Below are 24170 nucleotides of genomic sequence, written 5' to 3'. Positions count from 1 at the left end.
GCCCTTAGGGACACAGAGGAAAGGGCTGATGAGAGAGCAGTTCAGCAAGGCAGCATGTGTATAGAGAAATAGGAGAAGCTGGGTTAAGAATAACTGTTTTATTTCGGGCAGAAATTTGGGATTGGATAGCGAGTGACAGTTTTCAAGGCTTAAGCTGGGAGCATAAGGAACCAGTTAACTAAATATCTTCTGTCCTCCACACTCTTGGAACTTTGAGGAGTCTCCTCATTTTCCAAGCTGCTTCTCTCTCTCATCAGCAGTGAATCCCAAGATCATTTTCTTTCAAGCTGAAAGGGCTAGACATGGACTTCTCTTCTGGGCCATCCAGTAGAGTCACGATTGAATGACATCGGGTTTCTCTTCATCTCTGCAGATGAGGATGCAGCACATGCAACAATCCCAGTCCTGATGTTGTATGAACAAACCCAGTGTTTGATGCAGATTTGAGGTGCTCTAGCCACAGAAATAACTGGCAGACTAAAGAGGCATCAGGACTGGTGTTGATGAGTAGTAGCATATGTGGGAGAATTGGATGCCATAACAGGAGTTTTAAACAGCTGTGGTGGCAGAAGTAGGGCCTGGAAATTTAAAGTTGATGAAGAAGGATCTGTGGGGTGGCAGAGGGATTCAAAGGGGGCAGTGATGAGGGGAGGAATCTGATGTAGTTATGACAGGAGGGATTGGACAATCTGAATATCAGGCAAACAGAAAAGAAGAGGTTGCTTTAGATGTGTTGCATCAGTTGAAATGGGAGTAGTGTGGGCATGAATGCAGAAAAATTAGAGCTTACTGTTATCTGTGTTAAGATTAATTTTTTTTCCTAACATTGAGTTGAAAATGACAGGGACATGCTGAAGTGGAGAAATGGAGATAGCAATACAAATTGCCAGCATGGAGATGAGTTTTGTATGACATGGTTAGAACACTCTAGCATTTATCTGCCTCACAAGCGTGTTGTGAGACCTAATCAGTGTAAAGTGCCTTAAGTCCCTTCGAGCTATGTATAACTACTGTCATTTAAGGCAGCACCATTAGTTTAAATGTAAGAGGACTCCCAGGTATCCTGTTTCACATTCTGCGGAGAGCTTAAAGAATGACAGTGCAACTGCTCTTTGGCATCTGTGCTACCTGAATTATGTCTAAAGGGGCAGTGAATATTGCCTGTCAAGTAAAAAGACAATGTAGGACAGCAGCTGAAGTGGAAGAAGACAGTGACAGATAGAATGTAACATATTACAGAAACACATTCATATTAGTTGTGATAAGTGCAGTTAACCTAAGTTCTTGTTGTTAACAGTTAATTTTATCACAGTAGTATTTAGGGCTCCTGTAAGCAATCTGGGCTTCTGTGTTAGTAAAGCTATGTTCATAAGGGAGGTAAGTAGCTGTTTCATTAGCAAAATTGTATTTCTGTTCTCAGGTCTATCTTGCAACAGCTGTTTTTGGGCCTGACTTTTCCCCGTTTCCTTGAAGCAGGTAAGTCAAGACTCAGGTTTGTGAAAGGTCCAGCTTGGAATGAACTAGGAAGATAAGAATCCTGCTCCCTCCACTCTCTGTGGTAAAAATATTTCTGATTTTTCTTTCTCCTCAGCGGAGGCTGATGATGATGATTACACTGCTGCCCTATCCAAACAGAGCTGCATTACTGAGCAAACCCAGTATTTCTTTGAAAATGATGATAAATCCTTTAGTGGAATAGTAGACTGTGTAAACTGTTCCAGGTAAATTTTCCACTTCAATACAAAATGTAAAGAGGAGCCTTTTATGGACATATTAATATTACAAGTAGATAATTATTTTATGTATGAAGGATAAACTATACTGTGTCTTAACTAAATGATGTGTACATAAGAATGGTAAAGATACACATTTGTAGTGTTCTTGTAACTCGCGCACCTACTGCATTGGTTCGCTGCCCCTTGTGGTGGCACTTAAACCATTTAAAGAGAGAAAGAATGAGTCTCCTCTACAGCTTGGCTGAGCATCAGTTGGGCTACGTCTACTCCACAACGATCTTTCAAAAGAAGTCCTTCTGGAAGATCTCTTCTTTCAAAAGACAGTGTCCACACAGAAAAACAAATAAAAAAAGTGATCAGTTCTTTAGAAAGAGTGTGTCCATCCAGCCTCTTCTCTTTTGGAAGGATGGGCCAGGTGTCATGAAACATCAGATGCTATGTGGACTGCTCTATTCAGAATAAAGGGCCTGTGGATGCTCTTCCTGAAATGGGAGTGGAAGAGCAGTTTTGAAAGAAGCGCTGTGTTCTTTTGATTTTATAATTGAAGGTACACATCTCCTAGAGCTGGAAGGGATATTGGGAGATCATCTAGTCCAGTCCCCTGCCCTCTTGTCAGGAGCAAGCCCCATCCCTGATGTCTATTTGCCCTAATCCCTAAATGGCCTTTTCAAGGATTGAGCTCACAGCCCTGGGTTTAGCAGGCCCATGCTCAAACCACTGAGCTATCTCTCCCCCCATAATTTTGGAAGAACGCTTATTGTGTTTAGATTCTCTACTGGATATTTTGAAAGTGTTCCTTCTTATGGAAATGATTTCAAAAGGGCTTGCTAGTGTAGACGTGGCCTTGGTGTTCAGCTAAAATAGGTTTTGTGTTTTTTTTTGGTTTATGGGATTGTCTCCATATATATTTTAATTGGATAGTTGGTTTTTCCACTGTATTTTTTCTAGTTTGTTAATTAAAATTCTTGAATCCTATCACAGATGCTCAAAACTGAGGTTTTCCTGTGCATCTCATTATCTACTTAAATGCAAATAATGATAAAATATTGATTTCATGTTTTGCCTTTAATTGTCTAGTAGTTCTGCTGCCTTCATTAAAGAAGTTATAATCTCAATATAGTTTTGGAGACTTGAAAGTGTCTGCCATCCCACATTGTGAAATTGATGGATTTTTCTAAAGTGAAAGACTCAAAATATTACCAAAGGATGAACATGTGTCCTAAATAAAGGAGTTATCTGAATATCTCTGTGTAGAGGGGTTGACAATACATTTAGTTTAAAATCCTAAACAAACATTAAAATACAAATGGATAAAAGAGAGGACATCCAGGCTGTGTTATAGGATGGCACAGGTATGGCACAAGTAATGTAATGTAGAAGGTAAGAAGTGATCACCAGCACAAGGTATCTGGCCCTTTGTTAAAAAGAAGACGGCTGTGTGGCTTCCCGATTACTCCTTTGCATTAGCATCAGAGTGGGGATCATAGAGCTAAGCACCTCATTAGCATGAGGAGAATTGTATTTAAATCCTAATCTCCTCGCATGCTGAGATGTTTTGGTTGGTTGGTGTTTAATCTGGCACTCTTGAGAATACTGGAGTGAATGTGCAAATATCTCAAGCCTTGATTCCTCCACTTCATGCCAAAAAGTATCTTACCCCTTCTTTTCATATATGCGTACATGTAGGCTCTGCTTGGCCTTTCCCAGGAGTGTAATAAGCTTACACACAATACGTTGCCTTATGCCAGGGCCTACAGGGACAAGACCTCACAATTACGAGTAATTTCTGAAAGTGTTAGAGGCAACAAAACCACTATAAACAGCCAAGCCTTAAGGAAAACCTAGAAAATACTTCATAGGAGATTTCAATCCAGCAAAGTACACACAAAGAATTGGGCGCAATCACAGCACAGAGTAAATTACTGAATTCCAGGACGGGTGGATTTGTGCTGCTATGGGCAGAAACAGTGCCTTCGCCAAGTTAATCAGAAGAGAGATTTAGGTCCGTAAAATGGCCAACTAGTGTGAATGAGTCATTTGTAAAATTACAGATGACTTGAAGGAGCAGTTGGGTCAAATTTAGACATTGGTATAAACTCTACTGAGATAAGTGAAGTTTTGTCCACCTGCACCCACACTTCTTCTTCGAGTGTCCCCGTGGGTACTCCACAATAGGTGACGGGCTTGCCCGGCGCCGCAGATCGGATCTTCCAAGCAGTTTGTGCCGGACCGCGCATGCGCCGGCGCGCACCGCTCCCTTGCGCGCTCCTGGCCATGTGCGCGATCCGGTCCCCGCCAGTTCCTCTTAACCGCCATCGGCTGCAGACGGAATCCGACTAGGCTAAGGCCAAATAGCGTATTCAACGACTTTATCTGTTTTTCTTTGAAGTTTTTTCAGGTACTTAGGCTACTACAAGTTAGCCGGTTGTTATTTTGCAAAAAAAAAAAAAAAAACAACAACAAACAAACTACGAGCGGGACAGCTTCAGTCCAGTCCCAGTAACAAGCGCCGGAGGCCAGGAGCTAGGGCCATCAGCCCTCCTGCTGGGGCAGGCCATCGGACGGGGAAAACGGCACAAAGAAGGTGCTAAGTACCCGCTTAAAAACTCAAAGACTCACCAACAATGTCCTCTTCAGGCTTTAAAAAATGTGAGTCCTGCCGAGAGGCGATGCCAGCGTCCGATGGGCACAGTCTATGCATAAGGTGCCTGGGGGAGTCCCATGTGGCACAGAAATGCACCTTCTGTGCTAAATTAACAACCAGAGCACGGAGAGACAGGGACATGCGGATTAAAATGCTGCTTCTTGATAAGGCCCTCCAGCCAGACGTGCCGGAGCGGCCGCAGCAGGAGGGACCCTCCGGGGCCCTTAAAAGGAAAGCTGCCTCCCTCACTCCATCAGCGCAAAAACGGAGGAAAGTCTCTCCAGGCCGATCCCTGCCGGCAGCAACAGTGAGCGGGATGGGAGGAGCAAGCAGCCCCCAGCCGCAGCAACAGCTGATCGGCGGCGGCACGGAGAGCCGCGTGGAAGCGGCTCAGCCTCCGATAATCAGCCAGCCGCCCCGCACCGCAGGCAGGGCGGCGGCTAAACAAGCGCCGGTACTGGCGGCACCGCAGGCAGCGGCACCGACCCCCAGGGAACCGGCGGTGCAGAGCGCGCAGGCACGTAGCCTGCAGGCGCAGAAGGACACCGCACATGCGGCACCGCCTTCGAGCGTGCCTAGCACGGTGCCGACGGGGCTGGGATCCCCCGCGCGTCAGGGGGCGGAGTTACCTCCTCCAGGGAGGGGGAAGGCTGCACACAAGAGGAGGCATTGCAGCCCCTCTCCGGACAGGGCTGTGGAGCTGCTTTCTCACAGCCCTCCGCTCATGTTGCAGACTCCAACCAGAAGGCAGGGGTCCCCCCTAGCCTACCCGGAGCCCCCTTCTCCATTTTACAACCAGCCTCACCATGGCTGGCACCACCTTCACCCTTCCTGGGGTTTGAACCGCTGGACTATTATGCGAAATCGCTCTCTCCAGTGTCTCGACGATCTCCCTCCCCCAGACGCAGAGGGTACGCACCAAGGGAGTGGTCTAGGTCACCTTCCCAAGAACAGTGCCTATACTGCCATGGTCGCCCCTACCACGTGGGGCATAGACACCATCGGCAATCTACTAGGGAAAGATCCCCACAGACTATCTCGTACCCCCGAGGGCAATTGCGACCGGGGACAGAGACTCAAGCATCTCAGGGGGGACTGGTCATGGAACCCCGAGATTTTCCCTCGCAAACCTCCAGCGAGAGGGTGTACCATCACCAGCAGGAACCGGAAGGGTCCAGAGAGACATACCCCAGCAGTTCCTCGCTCTCCTCCCCGGACGAGGCTACGGCCCTGGGGGACGTCCATCCTACGGACGATCTCAAACAGTTTCAGGAGCTGTTTAAGAGGGTGGCCTTCACGCAAGGCATCCAGACAGCAGAGGTGCAAGAGAAACACCATAAGCTCCTCAAAAATTTGAGACCTCCGGCCTCCTCCAGAGTAGCAATACCGCTTGATGAAGTGATCTTAGAGTCCGCCACTACGATATGGCAGACCCCTGCAACTATCCCGCCTGTCCAAAAGAGAGCGGATAAGAAATACTTCGTGCCGGCGAAGGGCATGGAGTTCCTGTTTAGCCACCCACAGCCAAACTCCTTGGTGATGGAGTCCTCGCAACAAAGATCAAAAACATCTCAATTTAAAACAGGGGGAACAGACAAAGATGCCAAGAAGCTAGAGCTGTTCGGCAGAAAGGTCTACTCCTCCTCCACTTTAACGTTGCGAATGGCAAATTACGCAGCGCACTTAGCGAACCATAATTTTGACAACTATTCCAGGTTAACCTCCCTCATGGACTCGCTTCCAGAGGACAAAAAGCCGGTCCTCAAGGCCATAGTGCAAGAAGGCTACGCGGCTGCGAGGACGGGAGTTCAGATTGCTTTGGACGTTGCGGACACAGCAGCACGTTCCACAGCAACCGCAGTGGTGATGCGAAGGGAGTCCTGGCTCCAGACCTCAGGTATACCGAGGGATCTGCAGGCGAAGATAGTTGACCTTCCCTTCGACTCGCAGAAGCTGTTTGCTGAATCAACTGACTCGGTCCTTCATTCCAGTAAAGATTCAAGAGCCACACTCAGGACCCTGGGGATTTACACCCCTCCATACACAAAGAAAAGGTACTACCCTCAGCAAAGGCGGTACCAGTACCAGCAACAGCGCCCCCAGTATCACAGGGGTTACGAGCAAGGGCGACATCAACAGCACCAGCAGTACAGAACTCCCAGGCGACGTTCACAACAGAGCCGTGCGTCCTCGGGGCGGGGCCAAAGGCCACAAGTTTGACATACAGATCCAGGGCTGCGCCATCACTACCATCACACAAGGTCATCCGAAGCGGCTATTCCACCATCGCCTCCGACCATTCTACGACCAGTGGCAAAGGATCACCACAGACAAATGGGTGCTGGAGATCATAGCCACGGGGTACGCCATCCCCTTCCAGACGCTCCCACCGTCGCGACCTCCACCCAAGCCCCACCTCCAGGAGGCCTCCCATGTAGCCAGGCTCAGGCAGGAGGTGGCCCATCTTGTGCTCATAGGGGCGGTGGAAAGGGTGCCGGAGCAACTGCAAGGAAAAGGGTTCTACTCCCGGTATTTCCTCACGGAGAAAAAGACAGGAGGCTGGAGGCCCATCTTAGACCTTCGCGGCCTCAACAGGTACCTGCACAAGCAACGTTTTCGGATGACCACGATCGCCTCCATCCTTACAGCACTGGACGATGGAGACTGGTTCGCAGCCCTCGATTTACAAGACGCGTACTTCCACATAACCATCCATCCGGCTCACCGGCGATTCCTCCGGTTCATGGTAGGCAACGAACACTTCCAATACAAGGTCCTACCGTTTGGCCTCTCCTCGGCCCCCAGAGTCTTCACCAAGACCTTGGCAGTGGTGTCAGCCTACCTGCACAGACAGGGGGTATTTATTTTCCCATATCTGGACGACTGCCTGCTCAAAGGGGCCTCGAAAGGGGAGGTTCTGCGCATGATACGCGTCACAGCAAACACGTTCTCCTCACTTGGCCTGGTTATCAATCTGGCAGAATCACAAATAGACCCCACACAGGACATAGAGTTCATAGGGGCTCGCATAAACTCGGTTACAGCGAGAGTATACCTACCAGAGGCTCGCTTTCGAGCCATCGGTTCCCTCGTGCAAGTCATCACCTTCAGCCCTATGGTGCCGGTCTTGACGTGCTTGTAGCTGCTGGGCCACGTGGCAGCAGCGACGTTTGTAGTGCAGAACGCCAGGTTACACATGCGCAGCATGCAGCACTGGCTGGTGAGTGTATACAAACCGGCAGTACACACCGTTCACAGGGTGGTGTCGCCCACAGCCGGGGTGCGCAAATCCCTGCAATGGTGGGTAAACCCCAGGAACTTGCTAACAGGGGTACCCTTCCACCAGCCGCAAATATCGGTTTTTCTCACTACAGATGCCTCCCTCATAGGGTGGGGAGCGCACATGGGCGAAGAGGTGACTCAAGGACTGTGGTCACCCACGGAACAGTCACTACACATCAATGTACTGGAGCTCAGAGCAGTGTTCAACGCCTGCAAACACTTTCGAGACCACATACAAGGCAAAGTCGTCGTGATCAGTACAGACAATACCTCCACCATGTTTTATATAAACAGGCAAGGAGGAGCTCGATCCCGTGCCTTATGCGTGGAAGCAATCCGCTTATGGAACTGGTGCATCGCCCACGATATAATCTTGAAAGCCTCATACTTGCCGGGTGCGCACAACATGAAGGCAGACCAGCTGAGCAGGCGTTTTGCGCTCACACACAAGTGGCAGATCCGTCCCGATCTGCTACGGCCGATTTTCCACGCATGGGGTTTTCCCCAAATAGATCTGTTTGCCACTCAGCACAACAAGCAGTGCCCACAATTCTGCTCCAGGGCAGGACTGGGATGGGGGTCCCTGGGGGACGCGTTCGCGATCCCGTGGGGGGGCCCCCTGCTTTATGCGTTTCCTCCCACAGTGCTGATCCACAAAGTCTTGCAGAAAGCCAGGAGGGAAAGGGCCCGGATGATCCTGGTAGTCCCAACGTGGGATCGACAACAATGGTTCCCCCTCCTCCTGCGCATGTCGGACCGTCCACCGATGCCTCTTCCGGTGGCGCCGGATCTGCTCACGCAAGCCCAGGGGTCCATAGTGCATCCGCACCCCCAAAGCCTGCGACTGCAAGCGTGGTTAATCCATGGCTCAGCTCCCTAGAGAGCACATGCACAGTGGGAGTACAGCAAGTCCTAGAAAGTAGCAGGAGGACTTCCACTAGGAAGACCTACAAACAAAAATGGACTCGCTTCACGGCTTGGTGTTCTACCAAACAGCTGGCCCCCCTTTCGGTGCCTATACCTACAATTCTAGAGTATTTACTGGACCTCAAGAGAGGAGGACTCTCGCTATCCTCGTTAAAGGTCCACCTTGCCGCCATCTCGGCGTTCAGACATGAGGAGGAAGGGCACACGATGTTCGCCCACCCTATGGTTACCAGGTTCCTCAAAGGGTTGGTAAACCTCTACCCCCCTCGGAAACCGATTCCACCTTCGTGGAACTTGGACCTGGTGCTTACCACACTGATGGGACCACCGTTCGAGCCCTTGGCCACGGTTCCCCTCCGCCTCCTTACAATAAAGACGACCTTCCTTCTTGCAATTACGTCAGCTCGTAGGGTGAGCGAGCTCACAGCAGTCATGGCAACGCCACCCTGCACTGTTTTTTCCAAGGAGGCGGTAACCATACGGCTGCATCCAGCCTTTGTTCCCAAAGTTTCTTCCGAGTTTCACATCAACGAACCTATTGTTCTACCCTCGTTTTATCCAAAGCCTCATAACTCCAACGAAGAGGCGCGCCTACACCTCCTGGACGTGAGGAGGGCGCTAGCCTTCTACGTAGACAGGACCAAGTCCTTCCGGAAAACGGATAGACTCCTAGTCTCCCTCGCTCCCAAATCGAAAGGAGAGGGTCTCTCCTCGCAGAGAATCTCGAAGCACATTGTATCCTGCATAAAAATGTGCTACGAGCTCAAAAAGACTCCTTTATCGGCCACTCCCAGGGCTCATTCCACCAGGGCGGTGGCGGCATCAACAGCCTTTTTCAAGGGCGTTGCGTTAAAAGACATTTGCAGAGCGGCGACCTGGTCATCCTACGACACCTTCGCCAAACATTACGCCCTTCACAGGGTATTCCAAGAGGATACCCGTCTCTCTGCAGCGGTCCTCTCGGGGACAAGCTGCACATAATCCAATTACCCACCTCCTATCTTGGGTTACTGCTGGGTAGTCACCTATTGTGGAGCACCCACGGGGACACTCGAAGAAGAAAGAGAAGTTACTCACCGTAGTAACGGTGGTTCTTCGAGATGTGTCCCCGTGGATGCTCCACTACCCGCCCATCCTCCCCGCTTCGGATCTCTGTTAGTGTTTTGCAGGGGCACCTGAGGCGGTTGGTCGAGGAACTGGCGGGGACCGGATCGCGCACATGGCCAGGAGCGCGCAAGGGAGCGGCGTGCGCCGGCGCATGCGCGGTCCGGCAGAAACTGCTTGGAAGATCCGATCTGCGGCGGCGGGCAAGCCCGTCACCTATTGTGGAGCACCCACGGGGACACATCTCGAAGAACCACCGTTTCTACGGTGAGTAACTTCTCTTTTCATTTCGCATGCTTTTGTTAGTTAAATACAAAGGTGTATCAGCTTCTCTAAATTTGGAACAACAAACGCTTTTCTTAAGCAATTAGGAAATATTCTCTTTGTCAGTAGGAATGTTTAAATGGTTAACCAGTTAAATACAAGCACTTAACCTATTAACTTATGTCCTGATGCCCATCCTGATGTGACCATAAGGTCCTAGTACAGTCATGGGGTCCCACTGCCCAGCACTCCAGCCATTCCTTAGGCTTATCAGTCATGCTTACCAGTTAAAAGTTTAACATCCCTTTTTGTCACCTGAGTTTTACATTATTTCTCTCTTATCCATACAACCATGTAGATGATTAAATATACAGTGAAAATACTGAAAATGAGCCATGAAAGTGAATTAATAATTTTAAATGTAGTGTCTAAAATGCCATATTGACTAGAGATATGGTATGTTCATATGCATTGTAGTTCAATGAAAAAGGCTCTTTGTGGATTTACAAAGATGTCAGTATTCTCACAACTCCTATGAAACCCTCATATTCTGCTCTATCACATGGCTTTTCTTTTCACATCACATTGGCAATAGAGAAATTGTAGCTGAATTCATTTTCCTCTTAAAGGAGTTACTTATTTAGCAGCATGAAACTAACTGCCTAGTGGGATAAGATCACTCTGTGCCCTTTTTCTGTTTTTTAATCACTGCTCTAATGCAGAACAACATTCCAGTCAATAAAGATTACAGAATTTCCCGTTGAATGTTCCTTGTTACTCTTAAAAAAGACCAGCTGTCCCTTGTATAGCAGTCGAGTTCAATCTATAAAGTCATGTTACCTGTGCTCTCATTAGTGAATGTGAAAAGTCCCTGAAGATATACTGTTGGCTTTGTTTAACTAGAGTTGTGTTTCTTTTCCAGACTTTTTCACGCAGAAAAGATTTCAAACACCAATCTAGTATTTATAATTAGCGACAGCCAGCTGATGTGCCGCTCATGTGACTCAAAGCCCTTGATGCAAGCAGAAAAGCCGGGTATCCTTTAAAGTCAGAACTTCTCGTGGCATAAGCAGATATTTGTTTACTGAATACTAGAACAGTATTTGGAGAAATATGAGCTATTTATATTCATTTCTTTGACAGACATCACTGTAGTATGAGAGTCAGCAGGCGAGTATGAGGTGTATTTTGTATAGAACAAAACATATCATGGACAAAATAGGAATCACTTCCAGTGTTAAGAATTTGTATATACATATATTTGATAAGTTGGGCTGAATGTCTTACCGGGCAAAATCACCTGAAGTCTGAGCACTGGAATGACTTGTCAGTAGGGCAGGGCAGTCATCACTGCTGTGTATAGTAGCCTGTTGCCATGATATCCTGGTATTAGTACAATGTGCAGGAACCAGGCCAGTTTGCAGAGGGCCAAAGAGGTGTATTTGAAGCCCCTCAGTTTGTCACCAGCGTTGGTGGCTGATCTGGAGCAACAGAAAGAGGGAGGTCAGAGCTTAACAGTTGCATGTTGTGTGATGTACTGAGAAACATTAAGCATGAATCACATGCTAGTTTCCTTCCCCTCGCCACAGGGAGAGTGAAGAAGTGAACAGCTCCTTTTTAAGTGTATTGGCTCGTCTATGGTCCACAGCCTTTTTGAGTAGAGCTGTCAGAGTAGAAAGAATTACTTGTGCTGAGAAGCACGACACACAAGACACAGCTCAAGACAGGGCTAATGCAGCCAGGACTGTCCAATTAATGTGATATATAGTGTGGCTGATGTTTTCCAGGGTCAAGAACACCCCAATTGCCTATAGGCCTCTATTCTGGGGCTGGAGCTATTCTGGCCATGTGGTATCTTTCTTTGCTTCTCAGGTGACTTCTTCACAGATGGCAATAGGCATAGCATAGAGTAAGGAATACAAGCAGAGCGTGGGCCAATGCCTTGCAGGAGGACTGGGACCCACAGGTTCTTCAGGACCCACTGCTGTAATGGCAGGTCAAATTTACTGTGTAGCAGTGGGATTGGGTAGACTGCAGTGATTTGTGGGAAACACCAGATCTCATGGTGTGTCCTAAATAGAATTTCGGCAACGTACAAAAAGTTTTTTCTCTTTTTATAAATAAAGGTTTTAATACTTAAATTTAAGCAAGGGATAGAAAGAGCTTTGTTGTTTACTACAATGGAAGTTAAAATATTTGTACATGGTTCAAGCACCATTTGTGGGATTTTTAGGATTTAAGTGTTTTTTCAGGAGGGAGCAAGATAAAAATGAAAGAAATAATGCAGGAGTGGGGTAGAAGGAGAAAGAGATTTAAAAAAAAATAGCCTTACACAGGACTCTAGCATAGAGTTCTTTGCACAAGTTTTCTCTCACCTCCAGAGCACTAAGCTAAATTAAGGCAGGTGCCCCGCTCATGTCTATAGCTGCTCAGAATGATGGCTGCTCCTTCTCATCTGCATCCATGTTAAACACAGCCGATAGCCCAGAGGTCAGCAATCTTTCTGAGATGGAGTGGTGTTGAAATTTGACTTTTTGACATATATATGTGGTGTGAGTGCCAGGGATACTTTTTAAAGTCACTAATAGTCCTACTTACAGCAGCTTCATTAGTAAGTTAAGATACAGAGCTTTACTGTTTAAGTGATGGTTGCTGGCATTAGCTGGTCTTTTGTTAATCCACAGGCAGCATTGCTTTTTGTAAGCTTCCAGCTGCATGGGGAAGGAGGGGCAGGGCTGAACACCCACCTCGCATACTGATGACAATCAGCTCATGTGCCTCTTTAGACACGTGTGCTAGGGGTTGCTGACCCCTGCCATATTCCTTAGTGACAGGAGCAGAATAGGGTAGTACAAACTGTGTTATGGCAAACCTCCTTATGCCCTTTTTGGCCCTTATGCACACTGAAGAGGCATTCTGGTGTTGTGGCGGGGGCCAAAATCTGACTGGTTAACCCAGACAGTAGAAAAATATTGTGGCTAAAATACATATTCCTGACATGCAGGAGGTTTTTGAAGAGAGATTTGCAAATCCCTGTAAAATCATTAGTGATCCTATATCCGATGATAAAGCTCCGTATGGTGGAGAGGATGGAAATCCCTCAGCAGAAGTAAGACATTAATTATGACTCAGGATGCTGTCTGCACTTCAGGTGAAAGAGAGGTTACATCCATGGAAGCAACATCTGTGGAACTGTGTAGCCCCATATAAATGTAGGTTGCTACCATGACCATCTTGGCTCCATGTCAGTTTGATTAACTATGGTTACTGACTACAGGTTGTGTACAGAGCCTTATTAAAGTGAGTTTCATAAGAAAAGGTGTAACTTTCCCACAGGGCTCTTTACTTCCCAGAGCTAGGAGCAGTAGATGTCAGCTTTACCAGCTGGCTGGGCTAATTTTTCACTAACTGACTTGCTATATGTGTCCTTCACCTGAGCAGCACTTAAGCCAAACTTTTTTTTTCATAACTAGGGTCCATTATGAAATGCAGATGTAGCATGACTACACCCAGATGGGAGGGATGACCTCTGAGTGCTATTCATCTGTAGGTGTTTATTAGGCTCTGCTTCCTTCTGTCTGGTAGGAATATGCTAATATAGATGGGCTTTTACTTCACCATCCCTGTTTCTGTCTCTTTTCTCCAATGACATAAATCTTACCACATATAAACAACGATGGCATCAATGGGTAATTGGATATTGCTCACATGTAAATTAGGGAAGAAACTGACCATTTGTTCTCTTTCCAGTTATTTATTCTTTAACATTTTATGTTTTGTACGAAATTCCACACCATGAATACAGTAAACTGGGTTGTGCCCTCTCTTGCTTTGGGACAGTAATAATAACTTTATTATGGTTAGAGTAATATTTTCTTTAATGGTGTAAAAGGAATGCCCCATGTGTACTTGAGCTCAGATGAAATCTGTAAAAGCCCTAAAATATTTTAAAGTGTTACATGTTTTCAAAAGAGAAAAAAAAAGAAGAAAGAAAAAAGAACAACCTCTACATTAGATGGCATATTTCAGCTAAGGACTGTGGAATGTTATTGGAAATGTAATATACTTGAAGTGTTGCCATTGCACAAGTGAAGTATTAACCTCAACATCTGTTTCATCTGTGGTGTTTTCAATGGTTTCAGGGAATGGGATGATCCTATTCTGTATGAGGCAGAATGATTCAGTAGATGGGGATTCAAGAGCCCAAGGTCCTTTTTCCATTTCCACCACTGATATGATGTGTGATGTTGAATATGACATTTCATTTGTTTCCATTGAATTCTAAAGCTGAAATCCTAAGAACTTTATCCATTCCTGTGGGCTGGTCTACACTGAACATTGCATAGCTTTTGCCTAGCTATTGTCTGAAAATCCACACCCCTGAGAGAAAATAATTAAGGCAACCTAAGCCACTGCACAGACAAGCATTCTTTGAGTGACCTAACTACCACTTTTTGGAGAGATGGATTATCTGTAGAAAATCATTCTGTTATTTGATTACCTGTTTTCCCCATACACAGTCTTGCAGTATGTATCTTTATTCCTTGGTGGGAGCACTATATCCTATAAGTATCCTATAAGTCCTAGAATCATAGTACTAGAAGGGACCTCAAGAGGTCATCTAATCTAATGCCCTGCACTCATAGTAGAACTAAGTATTATGTAGAATTGTCCCTGGCAACTATATGGCTAACCTGCTCTTAAAAATCTCAAAAGATGGAGATTCCATAACTTTCCTAGGCAATTTATTCCAGTGCTTAACTACTCCAACTGATAGCTTGTTTTTCCTGAAGTTCAATCTAAACCTTTCTTGCTGCACTTTAAGACCATTGTTTCTTGTTTGTTCCACAAAGATTAAGGAGAACAACTTTTCTCCCTCCACCTTGTAACAACCTTTTATGTACTTGAAAACTATTATCATGTCCTCTGCTATAGACTGCCCAATCAAGGAAAAGAGGTAGATGAGGATTTCTTCAGACAACTAAAAGAAGCTTCCAGACCACAGGCCCTGGTTCTCATGAGAGACTTCAGTCATCCAGATACTTGTTGGGAGGCCAATACAGCAGCACACAGACAATCCAGGAAGTTTTTGGAGAACACTGGGGATAACTTCTTTGTACAAGTGGTGATGGAACCAACCAGGGGCCATGCACAACTTGACCTGCTGCTCACAAACAGGGAAGAACTAGTAGGAGAAATAGAAGTGGGTGGCAAACTGGGCTGCAGCAACCATGAGATGGTATATTTCAGGATCCTGACGAAAGGAAGAAAGCTGAGTAGTAAAATGCAGACCCTTGATTTCAAAAGAGCAGACTTCAACTCCCTGAGAGAACTGGTGGGCTGAATCCCTTGGGAAATGAAGATGAAGGGGAAAAGAGTTTAGGAGAACTGACAGTATTTTAAATAAGTATTTCTGAAGGCACAAGAGCAAAGCATCCCACTGCATAGTAAGAAATGCAATTATGGTAGGCAACCACCTTGGCTTAACAGGGAAATCTTTGGTCAGTTTAAACTCAAAAAGGACACATATAGCAAGTGGAAACATGGACAGTTGACTAAGAAGGAGTGTAAATATATGGCTGGAGGATGCTGGGCAGTAATCAGGAAAGTGAAAGCATAATTGGAACTGTAGCTTGCAAGGGATGTAAAGGGGTAAGAAGAAGGGTTTCTACAGGCATGTTAACAATAAGAGGGTTATCAGAGAACGTGCGCGGCTGTTACTAGGTGAGAGAGGCAACCTAGTCATGGATGCCATAAGAAAAGATGAAGTACTCAATGCTTTTTTTGCCTCAGTCTTCACCCACAAGGACAGCTCCCACACTATAGTGCTAGACTATATAGTATTGGAAGGTGGAGGGCAGCTCTCAGGGGGAGGGATGAGTTGAGATACGTAAAAAAAAAATAGATGTATGCAAATCCATGAGTCTGGATTTAATGCACCCCAGGGTACTGAGGGAATTGGCAGACATCATGCCCGAGCCTTTGGCCTTGATCTTTGAAGACACTTGGAGATCAAGAGAGATCCCAGATGATTGGAAAAAGACAAATGTAGTGCCCATCTTTTAAAAAAGGAAAGAAGGATAATCTGGGGAACTATAGACCAGTCAGCCATACCTCAATCCATGGGAAAATAATGGAGGGGATCCTCAAGGAATACATTCTGGAGAACTTGAAAGAGGGGAAAGTAATCAAGACTAGTCAACATGGATTCACCAAGGGCATGTTGTGCCTGACCAATCTGATTAGCTTCTATGATGAGGTAATAGAGTTGGTGGACATGGGGAAGTAAGTGGATGTGATATATCTTGACTTCAGCAAAGCTTTTGATACAGTCTCCCACAACAGTCTTGCCCATAAGTTAAGGAAATATGGATTGGATACATTGACTGTAAGATGGATAGAAAGCTGGCTTCACGGTTGCACCCAATGGTTAGGGGTCAGTGGCTCAATATCTGAATGGTGGTTGGTTTCAAGTGGAGTGCCCTAAGGCTCGGTTCTGGAGCTGGTGTTGTTCAACATCTTTATTAATGACCTGGATAAGGGACTGGATTGCACCCTCAGCAAGTCTGGGGATGACACCAAGTGAGGGGAAGAGGAGATATGTTGGAGGGTAGAGATAGGATCCAGAGTGACCTGGATAAGTTGGAGGATTGGGGCAAAGGAATATTCAGTTTAGCAAGGAGAAGTGTAGAGTCCTGGACTTGGGGTGAAGAATCCCAAGCATTGTTATAGGCTGGGGACCGACTGGCTAAGCAGCAGTACAGTGGAAATGGGCCTAGGGGTTATGGTGGGTGAAAGGCTGGATATGAGTAAACAGTGTGCCCTTGTAGCCAAGAAGACTAACAGCATATTGGGGTGCATTAGGAGGAGGAGCATTTCAAGCAGATGTCAAGAAGTTGTTGTTCCCCTCTATTGAGCACTGGTGAGGCCACGCGTGGAGTACTGTGTCCAGTCTTGGGCCCCTCAATATAGAAGGTTGTGTATATGCTGGAGCAGGTTCAGCAGAGGACAACAAAAATGATTAAAGGGCTGGAGCACAACCTATGAGGAGAGGCTCTGGGATTTGGGCTTGTTTAGTTTGCAGAAGAGAAGACTGAGCGGTAATTTAACAGCAGCCTTCAACTTCTTGAAGAAACTGTTCTCTATGGTAACAGATGGCAAAACAAGGAACAATGGTCTGAAGTTACAGAAGGAGAAAAGTAGGTTGGATATAAGGAAAAGCTACTTTACCAGGAGGGTGGTGACGCACTGGAATACATTGCCTAGAGAGGTGGTGAAATCTCCATCCCTTGAGGTTTTTAAGTCCCAGCTTGACAAAGTCCTGGCTGGGATGACTTAGTTGGCGTTGAACCTGCTGGAGTCAGGGGGCTGGACTCGATGACTTCCTGAGGTCCCTTCCAGCTCTATGATTCCTCTGACAGTCATCTTCTCTCCAGATTAAACAAACCCTTTTTTGTTTGTTGTTGGGTTTTTTTGGCTGGGGGCAGTGGGTATGGAACATTATGATACTGTTCACTCATGTTTACTCTGTGCTCCACTGTATCCTGCAGAACACATTCCACAGTACTTCATAAGCAGACATTTCCCATTTTCAAAACAAAAAAGCAGTCCAGTAGCACTTTAAAGACTAACAAAATAATTTATTAGGTCATGAGCTTTTGTGAGACACACCCACTTCTTCAGACCATAGCCGTACCAGAACAAACTCAATACTGAAGGCACAGAGAGCCAAAATAGTAATCAAGGTTGACAAATCAGAAAAATATTATCAAGGTGAGCAAATCAGAGTAGAGTGGCGGAGGGGGGAGTCAAGAATTAAATTAAGCCAAGTATGCCAAAGAGTCCCTTCCATGACCTAAAAAATTTCCATCCCGGTTCAAACCACATATTAATGTCTCGAATTTGAATACTAAAGAGAGTTCAGCAGCCTCTCTTTCCAATCTGTTGTGAAAATTCCTCTTCAGTAAGATGCAAACCTTCAGGTCATTAACAGAATGACCCACTCTATTAAAATGCTGACTGACCAGTTTGTGAATCGGGAGTGTTTTTATGTCTGTTTTCTGTCCATTAATTCTTTGTCTAAAAGAGTTTGAAGTCTGTCCAATATACAAAGCATCTGAGCATTGTTGGCACATGATGGCATGTACAATGTTCGTAGAGGAGCATGAGAATATGCCCGTGATTCTGTGAATAACCTGGTTAGGTCCAGTGATGGTATCTTCAGAATAGATATGTGGACAAAGTTGGCAACAGTCTTTGTTTCAAGGAAAAGTTCCAGCACTGGTGTTCCTGTGGTATAGACTGTGATTGTTGGTGAGAATCCTCATAAGGTTAGGAGGTTGTCTGTAGGAGAGAACAGGCCTGTCACCTAGGGGCTTCTGGACTGCGGCATCCTGATTAGGGATAGGTTGTAGGTCTTTAATAATGAGTTGGGGGCTGTAGGTAATGACCAGTGGTGTTCTGTTCTCGGTTTTTTGGGCCTATCTTGAAGTCACCGGTTTCTGGATATTTGTCTGGCCCTGTCGATACATTTTTTTTTATTTCTCCTGGTGGGTAATTCAGGTTTATGAATATTTGGTAAACATCGTGTAGTTTTCAGTCTCTGTCAGTAGGATCAGAGCAAATGCAATTGCACCTAAGGGCTTGACTGTAAATAATGGATCTAGTTATGTGTGCAGGATGGAAGCTAGAAGTGTGTAGGTAAGTATAGCGATCAGGGGTTTCCGGTAGAGTGTGGTGCCAACCAGGCCATTCTTGATTTGTACTGTAGTGTATCTCTCGCGTGGAGTAGTTGAGGCATAAGTGGATGGTAGGGTGCGGATTGTTAAAGTCTCTGTGGAATTCTTCTAGAGTCTCTATACCATGGGTCCAAATCATAAAGATGTAATCAATGTATCGTAAGTAGAGGAGGGGTAATAGGGGACGAGAGCTGCAGAATCATTGTTCAAGATCAGCCATGAATATATTAGCATATTGTGGGGCCATGCGGGTGCCCATAGCAGTTCAACTAATCTGGAGGTATAAGTTGTTCCCAAATCAGAAATAGTTGTGGGTGAGAACAAAGTTACAGATGTCAGACACCAGATTGGCTGTGGTGACATCCGGGATGGTATTCCTGATCGCTAGTAATCCGTCTTCGTGTGGAATATTAGTGTAGGGAGCCTCTACTTCCATGGTGGCAAGGATGGTGTTGTCAGGAACTGTTCCGATGTTTTGTAAGTTCCTCAGGAAGTCAGTGGTATCTCAGAGATAGCTGGGCGTGTTGGTGGCATAGGGTTTGAGGAGGGAGTCCACGTAACTGGATAGTCTGGTGGTGAGCGTGCCAATACCTGAAATAATAGAGCGTCCGGGGTTTCCACGTTTGTGGATTTTGAGAAGTATATAGAATAATCCAGGTTGGGGCTCAGATGGTGTGTCTGAGTGAACAAGATCCTGAGTGGCAGCTGGGAGTTCCTTAAGTAGTTGTAATTTCTTATTGGAATTCCAAAGTGGAATCAGTGAGAGACATCTGTAAAACATGGTGTTGGAGAGTTGTCTGGCTGCCTCCTGTTCAACTCTCTCTTTCTCTCTGCTGCTGTTTCCCGTTTTGTATGAGTGCAGCTGATTTTCCCTTCCATAGTGGAATACTTTTGCATTTGTTTTTATTGAATTTCATCCTATTCACTTGTGATGATTTCTCCAGTTTGTCCAGCTCATTTTGAATTTCACTCTAATCCTTTGAAGCACTTACCGCCCCTCCCATCCTATTATCAACCACAAACTGTCAGTGTATTCTCTATATTGTATTTAAGTCATTGTCAATGTTACTGAACAGAACCAGAACCAGACCCAGAACTGAATCCTTCAGGACCCCATTCAACATGTCTTTCCAGTTTGATACTGAATCATTGGGAATAGTTTTCTAGCCAATTACGCATCCATGTTCTAGTAGCTCAAACTAAATTGTATTTCCCCAATTTGTTTATGAAAAAGTCATGCCAGACTGTTCAAAGACTTGCTCAAGTAAAAACAAAACACATTTGATCTCTGTTAATAGCCTGTTCTTTAATAGGGAACAGGAACAGTGGGTGGTTAATGTCATGCAAGCATCATCCCACAGCCATAGCTGCCAAAGTGTATGCCATGAACAAGGTCATAAGTGTTTCATACCATGCACGCTGCTTTGGGATAGTAAACATAAAAACAAAATGCTGCTGCTGCTGCTGCTGCTAATGTATTGCACACAAGAAAAGAATGTTATGTTCCTTAGCCAAAGATCAGATGAAGGGCCAAATCCTTGTGATATGGTGAAGCAACCCAGATACAGAAAGGGGCCTGACGTCTGCTTTGACAAAGATGACCGGGTAAGATTGAACTCTTAAGACTCCAAGTTAATAGCTTTTTATGCAAAAGCAGTGAGAGGTGATAATTCAGAACAACAATAACGTCTGTTTTAATGTACCTGACATGATGACATAACCTATCTTTCATTGAACATACTATTCGCTCTGAACCATAGTCACTTTATTTCAAATGTCCCATGATTAACATAAACTTAACAGCTGCTTTTTAGCTGCCTTTATTGCAAGCACCGTGCTTTCACACATGATTCCTGGCAGTAATAGTAAGTCAAAATACAAGTGCTCTGCGCGTGATGGTACCAAAGACAATTCCTCCATGGCTCTGGCATGTACTCATTATCTCTGAATTCTGAAAAGATGCTTAGGGACAGATTTTTCAAGTCTGCTAGACACCTCCATGCCTTATGAATGTGGAACTTACAGGATTCTGTTACAGAATATCATGCCCAGTGAGGCTGACAGCATCGTCGGCCCCCAGGCAAGCCGTGGGGGCGGGGGAGAGCTCTGCTCCCAGAAGGGGCAAGGCTTCAGGCAGAACACAGTGGTCACCCCTCCCCCACTGCACTCCTCCCAAGGTGCCTGGAGAGTGTCATGTGGTACCCTGGTAGCAACTTAAAGGGCCCAGGGCTCTGGCTGCTGCTTGCAGTAGCAGCAGCAGTGGGGAGCTCCAGGGCCTTTTGTATCAGTGGGCCCTGGGGCATTTACCCCCTTTGCTCTCCCTCCTCCCCTCACATTGGCAGGCCTGGTCATGCCTTTTAGGAATACAGGGAAAGCATGCCTTAATGTGTTTTGACACTGTGGTCCAAGTCCCCAGCTGAAGGGTAGCTGCATGGTTCCACTGAAGTCAGCGAAGCTGTGCTGATTCACACAAGCTGATGACCTGGCCTTCTGCGTGCTATGCAATTTTCACTTTTTCCCTTTTAAAGGACAAAGCCAAAGACAAATCTTTTCTTAAGGGAATTAAAAAATGGTGGGATAATTCATCCTTTTCGCTTTCATTTTTAAATGCTGCATGAAATAGAGAAAAGCAGTTGATAATGTTGTGTCAAATATTCATGGATATGTTGTTGAACAGTGTGTTAAGTAAAAAATGTAAATCTGAGTGGTTACTGCTCCTTATCCATAATATTGTCTTCAGTCATAACTCAATCCTGCAGGGGGAAAGGGGTTCTATAGCCTTCAGCAAGGACGCTGGATATTGAGGTACTCAGTACGTTGCAGCATTTGACCCCAAAAGTGTAGATTCATCTTAGCAGCTGCATTTTCACCAAATTAGTTAATAAATGTGAGAGGTTTGCAGAATTTGCAAAATGCTGTTCAGTTTAGTAGTAGTTTTTGGTTTTTGTTTTGTTAAGGAAATATTCATTGTTTGGTGTTGAACACCTTTCTACATCCTTAAACCTGTCCTTCCCTAATTTAGTAGTCACATATTTTGAGGGATTATTTTCAGTTTAGAGGACCAGACAAATGACTTTGTCAAAGCTACTGCCAGTACCACTGTTTGACCCTTAATATACCTTAATGCAGATGTAATGTCTCAGATATTCATTATGCTTACACAATCCTAAGACCTGACAGTGAATCTACTTGTGTTCACAAATTAAGTCTTATATTTAATTAAAAAAAACTTTGATCAGCAGATGTAAAACAATTGGCTTCCACAGGGACTGAAAAAGAGTCCTAAGTAGATGATTTTTTTTCCAGCAGATATCAATCCAGGTGTTATTGTGTGTGAAAGTACAATTCTTGCTCACTAGCTTGATGTGCTAATTGGTGTGTAAGTCATATGTTCTCTGTAACAGTGGAATATTTTGGTTAAGTTTATTTGCAGTACTCACTATGATTCTCTTGCTCTTGAGTGGATGCTTTCACATTAATTCTGCTAACTGCCAGCAAACTGCATGAAATCTCATCTTGTATGTCTTTTTTTCTGTTTTCTTTCCTTTCCTCTACTTGCTACTTTGCCCGTTATTAATAGGATCAGCCTATATGCACAACGAGTCGTGCCTCTGCCATGATGCCCGCTCCTATCTTCATTTTTCTGCAAGTTTTCATGTGGTGTGGATGGTCAGTTACTTTCTCTAATTTTTGTTTTGGTTATTTTCTTATGCAAAGAACAAAACAATCTTTTTACTAACTAAGCCAGCTAAAGAAAGTGGAATGAAATGAGTCCCAAAAAAAGGAATCTGGAACAAACTCCTGTAGTGATTTAGGAGGAGAATTTATAAAACTAATTCTGCTAAGAGCTTTTTAAATCTACACTGTAGAGTCAGGACTCAGTCATCTGTATAGTCTGTCAAAAATGTGTATTGCTTCCTATGTTCCTGGTAAAGAAGAAGAAGAAGAACTTTCTCCATAGCAATAAGCAGAGGTACAAAGTAGCTGGAGGAAATAACAGTTCCTATGAATCTGAAACTACACATGGAAAAGCATAACTGAATGCTGTCTTTAGGGTGTACTAAAATCATTGCAGTGGAGAACATAAGGGGAAATTTATAGCATCACCAAATTCAGGCTGATAGATGATCTAAATAATAATATTCATTACTTGTGTTTTTTTAAATTAAATAACCCTTACATTTGCATTTTAAATAAAAACTAATATTCAGCAAAATATGGTATCACTGGCTAATATAGAGAGAAGATAACTTTGTTCTAATAATACTGGGCATGTATATTTCAGGACACAAGATTCAGTGCTATGACTCTAGAACACTAGTGTATGGAGACATCAGGGTTCATAAAGAACACTCAGTCTTTTTATGTTATGTTTAGTAGTTTAGAATGTCTGAACTACTACCATTGCTGCTAATATACTAAATGATGTGTGTAGCTTTATCATAAAGCATATTCCTCAGAGTGGAAGAGTGTCAGAATATTGTACTGTTGGTATTTATTCTCAGCAAACCACTAGAGGGAGATGCTACCATGACTATTATTGTGAAGCCAAAAATGGAAGAAAAAAAACCAAACAAATAGAATTATTATACTCTATTGTGATGGGAATTAAGTTTCAATGTTAAAACACAATATATGCATTAAATTTGTAACCAGAGGTTCTAAAAATAGTTTGACATGTTTTGGACAGAGTTATGCTGATAGGGTAATATTTATAAGTAGGTAAAAATATAAAGCAAATCACTTATAAGAGTATTCTTTACTGCCTTTAGTATTGTCAGCAGCTAAGTCACTTGGTCAACTTTATGCTCAGTAGTAGTAGGCATCCTTCAGTCTACGTAGACTATGGATCAATTTTTACGTGAGCCTGGGCAATTTTTTTGGGACCCTGGGCTGCCCAGACACCAGTGTCCCCCACTCTGCTTTACTGATATAGTCCAAAGGAGAGGATAACCTCTACGTCTGGTACCAGCTCAGCTGCAGCAGTTGCCGGGTCAATGCCAGAAGTTGGCACAGAACCGCCTTAGGACTCCCCTCCAGATTTTCTGTCAGGGTTTACTCCCTTAGCCTTGCTCCTTCCCAGGATAACCCACAAGGCAGTGGGGCAACTTCATGCTCAGCTTCATAGTCGTGTGAGTGTGGGGGAGGCTGAACTTCATAAAATATATTAAATGGTCTCATGACTAACAAACGTAGGAAAGTGAATTTGTGCAGTTGTAGATTGAGGAAAAGAGTTAATTAAGTTTCTTTCCCAACACCAACCCCTTATAAAATGTGACAGCCAGAGTCTGACATAGTTATTCACATGGATCTATACCATACTATGCAAGTTGTGTTACGGAAATCAAGCAAGGTTCTAAACATACATAAGGTTTTCAGAATCTGACTGTCAATATAATTGCTAAAGGCCTGATCCTGTGTCCAGGAAGTCCAAAATACCCATAGAAGCAAGCCCTTAAAGTACAGCTTTAAAGA

General features: G+C 44.8%; 1 protein-coding gene across 3 annotated transcripts in view; it reads left to right on the top strand.

The window, feature by feature from the left end:
* CACNA2D1 (calcium voltage-gated channel auxiliary subunit alpha2delta 1) overlaps nucleotides 1-24170 on the top strand; it is a 720757-nt gene that overhangs the window by 681401 nt on the left and 15186 nt on the right. For 2 of the 3 annotated variants that reach the window (XM_075017407.1, XM_075017399.1), the window contains 4 exons: nucleotides 1421-1476; nucleotides 1592-1721; nucleotides 10880-10992; nucleotides 20218-20300. In XM_075017407.1, coding sequence (XP_074873508.1) covers nucleotides 1421-1476; nucleotides 1592-1721; nucleotides 10880-10992; nucleotides 20218-20300 — 382 coding nt within the window. Of the gene's footprint in view, nucleotides 1-1420; nucleotides 1477-1591; nucleotides 1722-10879; nucleotides 10993-20217; nucleotides 20301-22275; nucleotides 22365-24170 lie in introns of all 3 variants that reach the window. The other variant, XM_075017417.1, reaches the window with a different exon arrangement.

Source organism: Carettochelys insculpta, chromosome 1, assembly GCF_033958435.1.
Source record: "Carettochelys insculpta isolate YL-2023 chromosome 1, ASM3395843v1, whole genome shotgun sequence".
In the NCBI taxonomy this organism is placed as follows: domain Eukaryota; kingdom Metazoa; phylum Chordata; order Testudines; family Carettochelyidae; genus Carettochelys; species Carettochelys insculpta.
The sequence above is the reverse complement of the archived record's forward strand: the minus strand, read 5'-3'. Positions and strand labels throughout refer to the sequence as shown.